The 13535-nt window shown below is 51.1% G+C and overlaps 1 protein-coding gene across 1 annotated transcript in view; it reads right to left on the bottom strand.

Annotated features, from left to right (window-relative positions):
- Nucleotides 1–1108: 1108 nt before the first annotated feature.
- Nucleotides 1109–13535, bottom strand: part of LOC131702130 (ankyrin repeat and BTB/POZ domain-containing protein 3-B-like) — a 31290-nt gene continuing 18863 nt past the window's right edge. The window contains exons 13-18 of the mRNA XM_059004170.1: nucleotides 13268–13373; nucleotides 5398–5500; nucleotides 4309–4390; nucleotides 4002–4070; nucleotides 3248–3361; nucleotides 1109–2781 (exon numbers count right to left, since the gene is read on the bottom strand). Coding sequence (XP_058860153.1) covers nucleotides 2572–2781; nucleotides 3248–3361; nucleotides 4002–4070; nucleotides 4309–4390; nucleotides 5398–5500; nucleotides 13268–13373 — 684 coding nt within the window. The 3' untranslated portion in view covers nucleotides 1109–2571. The remainder of the gene's footprint in view (nucleotides 2782–3247; nucleotides 3362–4001; nucleotides 4071–4308; nucleotides 4391–5397; nucleotides 5501–13267; nucleotides 13374–13535) is intronic.

Genomic DNA, 13535 nt, shown 5'->3' with positions numbered 1-13535 from the left:
TAGCGCTGAGGACACACAGCTCAGGGGTGTGAGGGTGTAGCGCTGAGGACTGCACAGCTCAGGGGTGTGAGGGTGTAGCACTGAGGACACACAGCTCAGGGATCTGAGGGTGTAGCACTGAGGACTGCACAGCTCAGGGGTGTGAGGGTGTAGCACTGAGGACACACAGCTCAGGGGTGTGAGGGTGTAGCACTGAGGACACACAGCTCAGGGTGTGGGGGTGTAGCGCTGAGGACACACAGCTCAGGGGTGTGAGGGTGTAGCGCTGAGGACTGCACAGCTCAGGGGTGTGAGGGTGTAGCACTGAGGACACACAGCTCAGGGATCTGAGGGTGTAGCACTGAGGACTGCACAGCTCAGGGGTGTGAGGGTGTAGCGCTGAGGACACACAGCTCAGGGGTCTGAGGGTGTAGCACTGAGGACTGCACAGCTCAGGGGTGTGAGGGTGTAGCGCTGAGGATACACAGCTCAGGGGTGTGAGGGTGTAGCGCTGAGGACACACAGCTCAGGGGTGTGAGGGTGTAGCGCTGAGGACACACAGCTCAGGGGTGTGAGGGTGTAGCGCTGAGGACACACAGCTCAGGGGTGTGAGGGTGTAGCACTGAGGACACACAGCTCAGGGTGTGAGGGTGTAGCGCTGAGGACACACAGCTCAGGGGTGTGAGGGTGTAGCGCTGAGGACTGCACAGCTCACTGCACCCACACTCTCTGTGCAGATAAAAGGGAAGTCTAAAATCAGAACTAAAAAAGAGCTGCTTTTTAAAGTTTGGTTTTTACTGTTTCTCAGTCCTTTAAAAAGACCATCTTAACTTCCAGGAAACAGTGATGTCAGCTTTAGGGAGATTCCAGTCATACATACATAAAAATACCTTTAAAAAAAAGGTTCTTGGTAGAGTCTGTGGTGTTGTTTCAGATACAGAGCTCATTACATCATCCAATTCAAACCAATCAGAAAACAGAAATAATACTGTCTGTCTGTGTTTTAATCACTTTCTCAGTGTCTTCATTACTTTAGCTTCTTTCAGTATTTCTAAAATGAATCATTATCGAGAGATTAATAGTTATGAAGTATTGTACAGTCCTATCAACAAGCAACCACAGCAGCATGTTTAAATATCTGGCTTTAATTTGTCAGCTTTACAAATCTGTACAAAACATACAAAAAAATCAATTACAATAAATTAAATTAAATTAAAAAGGAGAAACTGCAGAGAACAGAAAAAAACTATGTACAATATTGCACAACTATTAGGAATATTAACATTTAGTACCAAACATTTTAAAAGGTGGCTCAGCTGAAAAAACTATTACAGAAACAATAAACAAAATGATAAATTAATGGCAAGAACAATAATTATTACAACAACAACAAGAACTACATGAGAACTGCAACATGTGCCAGGAAGTGTTTAACCATTTGGGAAAGTAATACTGTAACACTGAGAAACAGCCTTCTGGTCTGGTCTGGTCTGGTCTGGTCTGGTCTGGTCTGTCTGTCTGTCTGTCTGTCTGTCTGTCTGTTGTAATACAGAAAGGGCTCTGCATGTAAATAAAGTCTGGGTGTTGTGTGTTTTGGTGGTGGTTGGCAGGGACGGGGTTAATTCCTCTCCCTACCAAAAACCATGTGAGAATGTGGCTGTTCCCAAACGAGGTGATTGGTGTTGATTGGGAACAGCCACAAACTATAAAAGAGAGCTTCCAGCTCCATTAGGGAGACAGATCACCAGGGAGCTGGGATAAGAAGAGTCTGGTTGTTTAAAAATAGGGAAACTGTTTTGTTAGTGTGTGTTGACAGGTAAATGGCTTACCCGTCCTGTGTGTTAGTCAGGAACCTGTTAAAGTGAAGGTAGGCTCTAGGTTTGAGTTAGGCTTTTGTTTTGGTTATTTTGTTGGTTAATTAAAAGTGTGCAGAAATGCTCAAAATCAAAGTTCTGTGTTTTTAAAGGGCAAACAAGCTGACGACAGCGAGGCTACGTTACACTATCTATCTATCTATTTATATGTATCGGACATTGGTTTGCATACATTTATTTCCTCCTTGTAAAAATAATGCAAACATATTTCAGCTGGACAGACCATGACCAATGCTAGCAGTTCCAGGAAATTCAGCATACCATTTTTTTGCAGGGCACAAAACAAATGCAGCCTTGTCTGAAATGTTTAAAAGCAGATCCCAGCTTCCTCAGTAAGAAATGTGACATGTGTGACTCACACACGGCCCCAAAGAGGCTCAGGTGAGGAGGCTGTTCCACAGTGAGCGCGCTCCAGCCTGAAGCAGGGATTTCTGGCTGAATTGTTTCCTATTGTTTTGAGAACACCCCTGAAGTGAAACAGCCCTCCCCCTAAGAGGTTGCAATGTGGTCTCTTTGGTGCAAGCAAACATTTTAGTGCCTCAGTAAATGTGCAGTAAACATTGCGATCTGAATCGTAATAGCATCCCTGAACAACATATTGTAATGAAGCACGTCGCGCACGCACGCGCACACGCACACACACACACACACATAGTTCTGCCAGCACAGGGACTGGCTTCGGCTCTATGCACAGTTTCACACAGCCGCCCCGTCTCCGCTACACCATCGTCTCCTTGGAGGATGGCTGGTAGATGGCGTGCATTCTGGAGGCCAGGGTCTGGAGGAGGTCGTGAGACAGGCTCTCGTCCCCTGCAGTACCGTCCACGCCCAGCAGGAGGTGCCGGAATGAGCTCACTTCCAGCAGGGCAGGCATGTTTTTCAAAAAGTATCCCTCACAGTACACCTTCAGCTCGGAGGCCTTGTACAGCTGGAAACAATCAATCAATCACAATCAATCACTTCATTAAAAAAGCAAATATTAGGTTAAAAGGTAGGGCTTTGCGGATTGTGCTGTTAAATGCAGAGTAGAGAGCTGCACAGAGAAGATGACATTCCCAAACAGGTGCAGGAGGGCCACAAGGCACAGCAATGAGCGCTAGTATAGAACTATTTGAATTTAAAGAGTAAGCAGCAGGGTTGCAAAAAATATAGCGTTGCACATCCCATCGTGCTGCTAAAACTGCTTAAATAACTTACCTGTAATTCTTCTGTTCATTGTTAACATCCTGACCACTTTTTATACTTAGAACTTTAAAGTCTGTTTCAAAGCTCTTTTCAAAATAATACAAAACACTTTACTGATTGCACACCGTCAAAATAATGCAGTGACGTTGACTGATCTATCCATTTAGGAAACAGCACGCTGTGCAAAGACGATGAACTAGTACAGTTACCTTGGCGTGCCGGTATACTGAGACAATCTCAGCTGCGTAGATGTTTTTGGTGCACAGAATCTCACAGTGTCGTTTCAGGGCCTTCAATCGAAAGAAACTGGCTGCGCGGAGAACCTGCGCGTGGAGAGAAGAGCAGGGAGAGCCTGGGGTGAGTGGAGCGGTCACTACTGTACGTACAGTAAGGGGCCTGGATCACTCAGCTGTGCATGCAGTGGCAAACATGCAACACAGGGATGGAAATAAGGCTCCCATTGCATAGCAGTTCATCCATTCCTGGTTTTACTATAAGTTTAATAAGACAAACCTGAGCTTGTTGCCTATACACTGGGACTAATCAAGCACATATTAAAACCTGAAATGAGTGAAACTGCAATGCAAAAGGAGTCTTATTTCCACCCCTGCAACAGATCATGAGTTAAAACTATAAGGAACTAGACAAATAGGCAAACCTTTTGTACACTGATGAAGAAAGCACTGCCCTAAAACACTGGTTTTAGTTTCTTACGGTTTTATCTTCCGATTTTAGTTTTAAATTTATTGGACGATGTACCAGATCACATCGGCTCAAAATATCGCAGCCGCCCCTTGACTTGTATTAGGCCTGCAGGTCTTTCCCGCTGTGCTAGGTATGAATTCTTGCCCCGCTTTTTATCATCACAGAATACAATAAAAGTCCAGTGAGTGAGTAGAGGTCCGTTAAAGCTTTGGACCCCAGTGAGTTCAGCTCTAATTAGGTTCAGTAAGGAAGCCTTACGTCAAGAACTTGATGCTTGCTGATGTGTGTTCCTTCAACACCTCCATTATAGATATACTGCATCACCACCTGGAATTAAACAAAGAGCAAACACATCAGAACCTGTGGAAGAGAGAAACCGTTCTCAACACTGCTGAATGCTGGCAGTAACACCACTGCCCACAAGAGGGAGCTGTGCATCACATATTCCTGTTCATTATACACGCAGTGCTTGTAATACAACAGGCAGGCAGGTCACCAGCAGCACACACAGCACAGGAAGCCCCCAGGACAGGCTGTTCCTGTTTGGAGTCTGGACCTTGCTTACCTGAAAGCCGGTGTATGTCACGTCCCGCACCTCAATCTGGCTCGTAGACTGGGAGGAAGCCACAGAAATAAGACTCTGAAACCTGTCAAGCAATACATGAAAAACGTGTTCAGAATCAAACTCCTGAGACCTGGGTACGTGTCACAATCAAACCCGAGACCTGGGTACGTGTCACAATCAAACTCCTGAGACCTGGGTACGTGTCACAATCAAACCCCTGAGACCTGGGTACGTGTCACAATCAAACTCCTGAGACCTGGGTACGTGTCACAATCAAACTCCTGAGACCTGGGTACGTGTCACAATCAAACTCCTGAGACCTGGGTACGTGTCACAATCAAACTCCTGAGACCTGGGTACGTGTCACAATCAAACCCGAGACCTGGGTACGTGTCACAATCAAACTCCTGAGACCTGGGTACGTGTCACAATCAAACCCCTGAGACCTGGGTACGTGTCACAATCAAACCCCTGAGACCTGGGTACGTGTCACAATCAAACTCCTGAGACCTGGGTACGTGTCACAATCAAACTCCTGAGACCTGGGTACGTGTCACAATCAAACTCCTGAGACCTGGGTACGTGTCACAATCAAACCCCTGAGACCTGGGTACGTGTCACAATCAAACTCCTGAGACCTGGGTACGTGTCACAATCAAACTCCTGAGACCTGGGTACGTGTCACAATCAAACCCCTGAGACCTGGGTACGTGTCACAATCAAACTCCTGAGACCTGGGTACGTGTCACAATCAAACTCCTGAGACCTGGGTACGTGTCACAATCAAACTCCTGAGACCTGGGTACGTGTCACAATCAAACTCCTGAGACCTGGGTCCGTGTCACAATCAAACTCCTGAGACCTGGGTACGTGTCACAATCAAACTCCTGAGACCTGGGTCCGTGTCACAATCAAATTCCTGAGACCTGGGTACGTGTCACAATCAAACTCCTGAGACCTGGGTATGTGTCACAATCAAACTCCTGAGACCTGGGTTCAAGTGTCACAATCAAACTCCTGAGACCTGGGTTCAAGTGTGTCATTATTGAAATTGTCTGATGCAGCACTGGGGTAATTTATAAATGTTACCTTGAGGACGCAGCCGCAAGCAGCTCCTTGTGTGCATAGTAGGGCTTCCCTTCCACCAGGAAGGTGACATCTGACATCTCCTTATTGTTCAGGAACAAGGGATCTACAAAGAAGAACAGCCTGTTATTCACTGCGGTGCTTGCACCGAAACATATACACCAGCAAGCACATGGACCTTTCCAAGTGAAGAACTGTGAGCAAGTACTGAAAACATATACACCAGCAAGCACATGGACCTTTCCAACTGAAGAACTGTGAGGAAGCACCGAAAAATATACTCCAGCAAGCACATGGACCTTTCCAAGCGAAGAACTGTGAGAAAGCACCGAAAAATATACTCCAGCAAGCACATGGAGCTTTCCAAGCGAAGAACTGTGAGAAAGCACCGAAAAATATACTCCAGCAAGCACATGGACCTTTCCAAGCGAAGAACTGTGAGAAAGCACCGAAAAATATACTCCAGCAAGCACATGGAACTTTCCAAGTGAAGAACTGTGAGGAAGCACCGAAACATATACTCCAGCAAGCATATGGACCTTTCCAACTGAAGAACTGTGAGAAAGTACCCAGGTGGAGTTGCTGCTGCTTGTCTACACTGTGCCTCCCTGGTGTGTGATGGAGAGCAGTGTTACCCAGGTGGAGTTGCTGCTGCTTGTCTACACTGTGCCTCCCTGGTGTGTGATGGAGAGCAGTGTTACCCAGGTGGAGTTGCTGCTGCTTGTCTACACTGTGTCCCCCTGGTGTGTGATGGAGAGCAGTGTTACCCAGGTGGAGTTGCTGTTGCTTGTCTACACTGTGCTCTGGTGTGTGATGGAGAGCAGTGTTACCCAGGTGGAGTTGCTGCTGCTTGTCTACACTGTGTCCCCCTGGTGTGTGATGGAGAGCAGTGTTACCCAGGTGGAGTTGCTGTTGCTTGTCTACAATGTGCCCTGGTGTGTGATGGAGAGCAGTGTTACCCAGGTGGAGTTGCTGCTGCTTGTCTACACTGTGCCCCCCTGGTGTGTGATGGAGAGCAGTGTTACCCAGGTGGAGTTGCTGCTGCTTGTCTACACTGTGCCTCCCTGGTGTGTGATGGAGAGCAGTGTTACCCAGGTGGAGTTGCTGCTGCTTGTCTACACTGTGCTCTGGTGTGTGATGGAGAGCAGTGTTATCCAGGTGGAGTTGCTATTGCTTGTCTACACTGTGCCCCCCTGGTGTGTGATGGAGAGCAGTGTTACCCAGGTGGAGTTGCTGCTGCTTGTCTACACTGTGTCCCCCTGGTGTGTGATGGAGAGCAGTGTTACCCAGGTGGAGTTGCTGCTGCTTGTCTACACTGTGCCCCCCTGGTGTGTGATGGAGAGCAGTGTTATCCAGGTGGAGTTGCTATTGCTTGTCTACACTGTGCTCTGGTGTGTGATGGAGAGCAGTGTTACCCAGGTGGAGTTGCTGCTGCTTGTCTACACTGTGCCCTGGTGTGTGATGGAGAGCAGTGTTACCCAGATGGAGTTGCTGCTGCTTGTCTACACTGTGCCCCCCTGGTGTGTGATGGAGAGCAGTGTTACCCAGGTGGAATTGCTGCTGCTTGTCTACACTGTGCCTCCCTGGTGTGTGATGGAGAGCAGTGTTACCCAGGTGGAGTTGCTGCTGCTTGTCTACACTGTGCCCCCCTGGTGTGTGATGGAGAGCAGTGTTACCCAGGTGGAGTTGCTGCTGCTTGTCTACACTGTGCCTCCCTGGTGTGTGATGGAGAGCAGTGTTACCCAGGTGGAGTTGCTGCTGCTTGTCTACACTGTGCCCCCCTGGTGTGTGATGGAGAGCAGTGTTACCCAGGTGGAGTTGCTGCTGCTTGTCTACACTGTGCCCTGGTGTGTGATGGAGAGCAGTGTTACCCAGGTGGAGTTGCTGCTGCTTGTCTACACTGTGCCCCCCTGGTGTGTGATGGAGAGCAGTGTTACCCAGGTGGAGTTGCTGCTGCTTGTCTACACTGTGCTCTGGTGTGTGATGGAGAGCAGTGTTACCCAGGTGGAGTTGCTGCTGCTTGTCTACACTGTGCCCCCCTGGTGTGTGATGGAGAGCAGTGTTACCCAGGTGGAGTTGCTGCTGCTTGTCTACACTGTGCCTCCCTGGTGTGTGATGGAGAGCAGTGTTACCCAGGTGGAGTTGCTGCTGCTTGTCTACACTGTGCCCCCCTGGTGTGTGATGGAGAGCAGTGTTACCCAGGTGGAGTTGCTGCTGCTTGTCTACACTGTGCTCTGGTGTGTGATGGAGAGCAGTGTTACCCAGGTGGAGTTGCTATTGCTTGTCTACACTGTGCTCTGGTGTGTGATGGAGAGCAGTGTTACCCAGGTGGAGTTGCTGCTGCTTGTCTACACTGTGCCTCCCTGGTGTGTGATGGAGAGCAGTGTTACCCAGGTGGAGTTGCTGCTGCTTGTCTACACTGTGCCCCCCTGGTGTGTGATGGAGAGCAGTGTTACCCAGGTGGAGTTGCTGCTGCTTGTCTACACTGTGCTCTGGTGTGTGATGGAGAGCAGTGTTACCCAGGTGGAGTTGCTGCTGCTTGTCTACACTGTGCTCTGGTGTGTGATGGAGAGCAGTGTTACCCAGGTGGAGTTGCTGCTGCTTGTCTACACTGTGCCCCCCTGGTGTGTGATGGAGAGCAGTGTTACCCAGGTGGAGTTGCTGCTGCTTGTCTATACTGTGTCCCCCTGGTGTGTGATGGAGAGCAGCGTTACCCAGGTGGAGTTGCTGCTGCTTGTCTACACTGTGCTCTGGTGTGTGATGGAGAGCAGTGTTACCCAGGTGGAGTTGCTGCTGCTTGTCTACACTGTGCCCCCCTGGTGTGTGATGGAGAGCAGTGTTACCCAGGTGGAGTTGCTGCTGCTTGTCTACACTGTGCCCCCCTGGTGTGTGATGGAGAGCAGTGTTACCCAGGTGGAGTTGCTGCTGCTTGTCTACACTGTGCCTCCCTGGTGTGTGATGGAGAGCAGTGTTACCCAGGTGGAGTTGCTGCTGCTTGTCTACACTGTGCCCCCCTGGTGTGTGATGGAGAGCAGTGTTACCCAGGTGGAGTTGCTGCTGCTTGTCTACACTGTGCTCTGGTGTGTGATGGAGAGCAGTGTTACCCAGGTGGAGTTGCTATTGCTTGTCTACACTGTGCTCTGGTGTGTGATGGAGAGCAGTGTTACCCAGGTGGAGTTGCTGCTGCTTGTCTACACTGTGCCTCCCTGGTGTGTGATGGAGAGCAGTGTTACCCAGGTGGAGTTGCTGCTGCTTGTCTACACTGTGCCCCCCTGGTGTGTGATGGAGAGCAGTGTTACCCAGGTGGAGTTGCTGCTGCTTGTCTACACTGTGCTCTGGTGTGTGATGGAGAGCAGTGTTACCCAGGTGGAGTTGCTGCTGCTTGTCTACACTGTGCCCTGGTGTGTGATGGAGAGCAGTGTTACCCAGGTGGAGTTGCTGCTGCTTGTCTACACTGTGCCCCCCTGGTGTGTGATGGAGAGCAGTGTTACCCAGGTGGAGTTGCTGCTGCTTGTCTATACTGTGTCCCCCTGGTGTGTGATGGAGAGCAGCGTTACCCAGGTGGAGTTGCTGCTGCTTGTCTACACTGTGCTCTGGTGTGTGATGGAGAGCAGTGTTACCCAGGTGGAGTTGCTGCTGCTTGTCTACACTGTGCCCCCCTGGTGTGTGATGGAGAGCAGTGTTACCCAGGTGGAGTTGCTGCTGCTTGTCTACACTGTGCCCCCCTGGTGTGTGATGGAGAGCAGTGTTACCCAGGTGGAGTTGCTGCTGCTTGTCTACACTGTGCCTCCCTGGTGTGTGATGGAGAGCAGTGTTACCCAGGTGGAGTTGCTGCTGCTTGTCTACACTGTGCCCCCCTGGTGTGTGATGGAGAGCAGTGTTACCCAGGTGGAGTTGCTGCTGCTTGTCTACACTGTGCCTCCCTGGTGTGTGATGGAGAGCAGTGTTACCCAGGTGGAGTTGCTGCTGCTTGTCTACACTGTGCTCTGGTGTGTGATGGAGAGCAGTGTTACCCAGGTGGAGTTGCTGCTGCTTGTCTACACTGTGCTCTGGTGTGTGATGGAGAGCAGTGTTACCCAGGTGGAGTTGCTGCTGCTTGTCTACACTGTGCTCTGGTGTGTGATGGAGAGCAGTGTTACCCAGGTGGAGTTGCTGCTGCTTGTCTACACTGTGCTCTGGTGTGTGATGGAGAGCAGTGTTACCCAGGTGGAGTTGCTGCTGCTTGTCTACACTGTGCTCTGGTGTGTGATGGAAAGCAGTGTTACCCAGGTGGAGTTGCTATTGCTTGTCTACACTGTGCTCTGGTGTGTGATGGAGAGCAGTGTTACCCAGGTGGAGTTGCTGCTGCTTGTCTACACTGTGCTCTGGTGTGTGATGGAGAGCAGTGTTACCCAGGTGGAGTTGCTGCTGCTTGTCTACACTGTGTCCCCCTGGTGTGTGATGGAGAGCAGTGTTACCCAGGTGGAGTTGCTGCTGCTTGTCTACACTGTGCCTCCCTGGTGTGTGATGGAGAGCAGTGTTACCCAGGTGGAGTTGCTGCTGCTTGTCTACACTGTGCTCTGGTGTGTGATGGAGAGCAGTGTTATCCAGGTGGAGTTGCTATTGCTTGTCTACACTGTGCCCCCCTGGTGTGTGATGGAGAGCAGTGTTACCCAGGTGGAGTTGCTGCTGCTTGTCTACACTGTGCCCCCCTGGTGTGTGATGGAGAGCAGTGTTACCCAGGTAGAGTTGCTGCTGCTTGTCTACACTGTGCTCTGGTGTGTGATGGAGAGCAGTGTTACCCAGGTGGAGTTGCTATTGCTTGTCTACACTGTGCTCTGGTGTGTGATGGAGAGCAGTGTTACCCAGGTGGAGTTGCTGCTGCTTGTCTACACTGTGCCTCCCTGGTGTGTGATGGAGAGCAGTGTTACCCAGGTGGAGTTGCTGCTGCTTGTCTACACTGTGCCCCCCTGGTGTGTGATGGAGAGCAGTGTTACCCAGGTGGAGTTGCTGCTGCTTGTCTACACTGTGCTCTGGTGTGTGATGGAGAGCAGTGTTACCCAGGTGGAGTTGCTGCTGCTTGTCTACACTGTGCCCTGGTGTGTGATGGAGAGCAGTGTTACCCAGGTGGAGTTGCTGCTGCTTGTCTACACTGTGCCCCCCTGGTGTGTGATGGAGAGCAGTGTTACCCAGGTGGAGTTGCTGCTGCTTGTCTATACTGTGTCCCCCTGGTGTGTGATGGAGAGCAGCGTTACCCAGGTGGAGTTGCTGCTGCTTGTCTACACTGTGCTCTGGTGTGTGATGGAGAGCAGTGTTACCCAGGTGGAGTTGCTGCTGCTTGTCTACACTGTGCCCCCCTGGTGTGTGATGGAGAGCAGTGTTACCCAGGTGGAGTTGCTGCTGCTTGTCTACACTGTGCCCCCCTGGTGTGTGATGGAGAGCAGTGTTACCCAGGTGGAGTTGCTGCTGCTTGTCTACACTGTGCCTCCCTGGTGTGTGATGGAGAGCAGTGTTACCCAGGTGGAGTTGCTGCTGCTTGTCTACACTGTGCCCCCCTGGTGTGTGATGGAGAGCAGTGTTACCCAGGTGGAGTTGCTGCTGCTTGTCTACACTGTGCTCTGGTGTGTGATGGAGAGCAGTGTTACCCAGGTGGAGTTGCTGCTGCTTGTCTACACTGTGCTCTGGTGTGTGATGGAGAGCAGTGTTACCCAGGTGGAGTTGCTATTGCTTGTCTACACTGTGCTCTGGTGTGTGATGGAGAGCAGTGTTACCCAGGTGGAGTTGCTGCTGCTTGTCTACACTGTGCCCCCCTGGTGTGTGATGGAGAGCAGTGTTACCCAGGTGGAGTTGCTGCTGCTTGTCTACACTGTGCCTCCCTGGTGTGTGATGGAGAGCAGTGTTACCCAGGTGGAGTTGCTGCTGCTTGTCTACACTGTGCTCTGGTGTGTGATGGAGAGCAGTGTTACCCAGGTGGAGTTGCTGCTGCTTGTCTACACTGTGCTCTGGTGTGTGATGGAGAGCAGTGTTACCCAGGTGGAGTTGCTGCTGCTTGTCTACACTGTGCTCTGGTGTGTGATGGAGAGCAGTGTTACCCAGGTGGAGTTGCTGCTGCTTGTCTACACTGTGCTCTGGTGTGTGATGGAGAGCAGTGTTACCCAGGTGGAGTTGCTGCTGCTTGTCTACACTGTGCTCTGGTGTGTGATGGAAAGCAGTGTTACCCAGGTGGAGTTGCTATTGCTTGTCTACACTGTGCTCTGGTGTGTGATGGAGAGCAGTGTTACCCAGGTGGAGTTGCTGCTGCTTGTCTACACTGTGCTCTGGTGTGTGATGGAGAGCAGTGTTACCCAGGTGGAGTTGCTGCTGCTTGTCTACACTGTGTCCCCCTGGTGTGTGATGGAGAGCAGTGTTACCCAGGTGGAGTTGCTGCTGCTTGTCTACACTGTGCTCTGGTGTGTGATGGAGAGCAGTGTTACCCAGGTGGAGTTGCTGCTGCTTGTCTACACTGTGTCCCCCTGGTGTGTGATGGAGAGCAGTGTTACCCAGGTGGAGTTGCTGCTGCTTGTCTACACTGTGCCCTGGTGTGTGATGGAGAGCAGTGTTACCCAGGTGGAGTTGCTGCTGCTTGTCTACACTGTGCCCTGGTGTGTGATGGAGAGCAGTGTTACCCAGGTGGAGTTGCTGCTGCTTGTCTACACTGTGCCCTGGTGTGTGATGGAGAGCAGTGTTACCCAGGTGGAGTTGCTGCTGCTTGTCTACACTGTGCCCTGGTGTGTGATGGAGAGCAGTGTTACCCAGGTGGAGTTGCTGCTGCTTGTCTACACTGTGCTCTGGTGTGTGATGGAGAGCAGTGTTACCCAGGTGGAGTTGCTGCTGCTTGTCTACACTGTGCCTCCCTGGTGTGTGATGGAGAGCAGTGTTACCCAGGTGGAGTTGCTGCTGCTTGTCTACACTGTGCTCTGGTGTGTGATGGAGAGCAGTGTTACCCAGGTGGAGTTGCTGCTGCTTGTCTACACTGTGCCTCCCTGGTGTGTGATGGAGAGCAGTGTTACCCAGGTGGAGTTGCTGCTGCTTGTCTACACTGTGCCTCCCTGGTGTGTGATGGAGAGCAGTGTTACCCAGGTGGAGTTGCTGCTGCTTGTCTACACTGTGCCCTGGTGTGTGATGGAGAGCAGTGTTACCCAGGTGGAGTTGCTGCTGCTTGTCTACACTGTGCCCTGGTGTGTGATGGAGAGCAGTGTTACCCAGGTGGAGTTGCTGCTGCTTGTCTACACTGTGCCCTGGTGTGTGATGGAGAGCAGTGTTACCCAGGTGGAGTTGCTGCTGCTTGTCTACACTGTGCCCTGGTGTGTGATGGAGAGCAGTGTTACCCAGGTGGAGTTGCTGCTGCTTGTCTACACTGTGCTCTGGTGTGTGATGGAGAGCAGTGTTACCCAGGTGGAGTTGCTGCTGCTTGTCTACACTGTGCCTCCCTGGTGTGTGATGGAGAGCAGTGTTACCCAGGTGGAGTTGCTGCTGCTTGTCTACACTGTGCTCTGGTGTGTGATGGAGAGCAGTGTTACCCAGGTGGAGTTGCTGCTGCTTGTCTACACTGTGCCTCCCTGGTGTGTGATGGAGAGCAGTGTTACCCAGGTGGAGTTGCTGCTGCTTGTCTACACTGTGCCTCCCTGGTGTGTGATGGAGAGCAGTGTTACCCAGGTGGAGTTGCTGCTGCTTGTCTACACTGTGCCTCCCTGGTGTGTGATGGAGAGCAGTGTTACCCAGGTGGAGTTGCTATTGCTTGTCTACACTGTGCCCCCCACCCCCCACTGTGTGTGATGGACAGCAGTGTTATCCAGGTGGAGTTGCTGCTGCTTGTCTACACTGTGCTCTGGTGTGTGATGGAGAGCAGTCTTACCCAGGTGGAGTTGCTGCTGCAGGCCAGTGTCGGGCACAGCAGGGATGGGGTACGGCCCGTAGCACCGGCTGAAGATCGCTGCCAGCTGCTGGAATGTGGATTCAATCTGCACCAGGGAATAAACACACACGTAAACAATTACTATACGTGATATATATACATATATAGAGAGAGAGAGAGAGAGAGCGAGAGAGAGAGAGATGTTTTTACACCACACTCCAGTTCAGTCTCTTCTATTGCAATTTAATAAAATAAGTAATATGGAAAT

Source organism: Acipenser ruthenus, chromosome 29 (genome assembly GCF_902713425.1).
Source record: "Acipenser ruthenus chromosome 29, fAciRut3.2 maternal haplotype, whole genome shotgun sequence".
In the NCBI taxonomy this organism is placed as follows: Eukaryota; Metazoa; Chordata; class Actinopteri; order Acipenseriformes; family Acipenseridae; genus Acipenser; species Acipenser ruthenus.
Note: the sequence above shows the minus strand (reverse complement) of the source record. Positions and strands in the feature narration are given on the sequence as shown.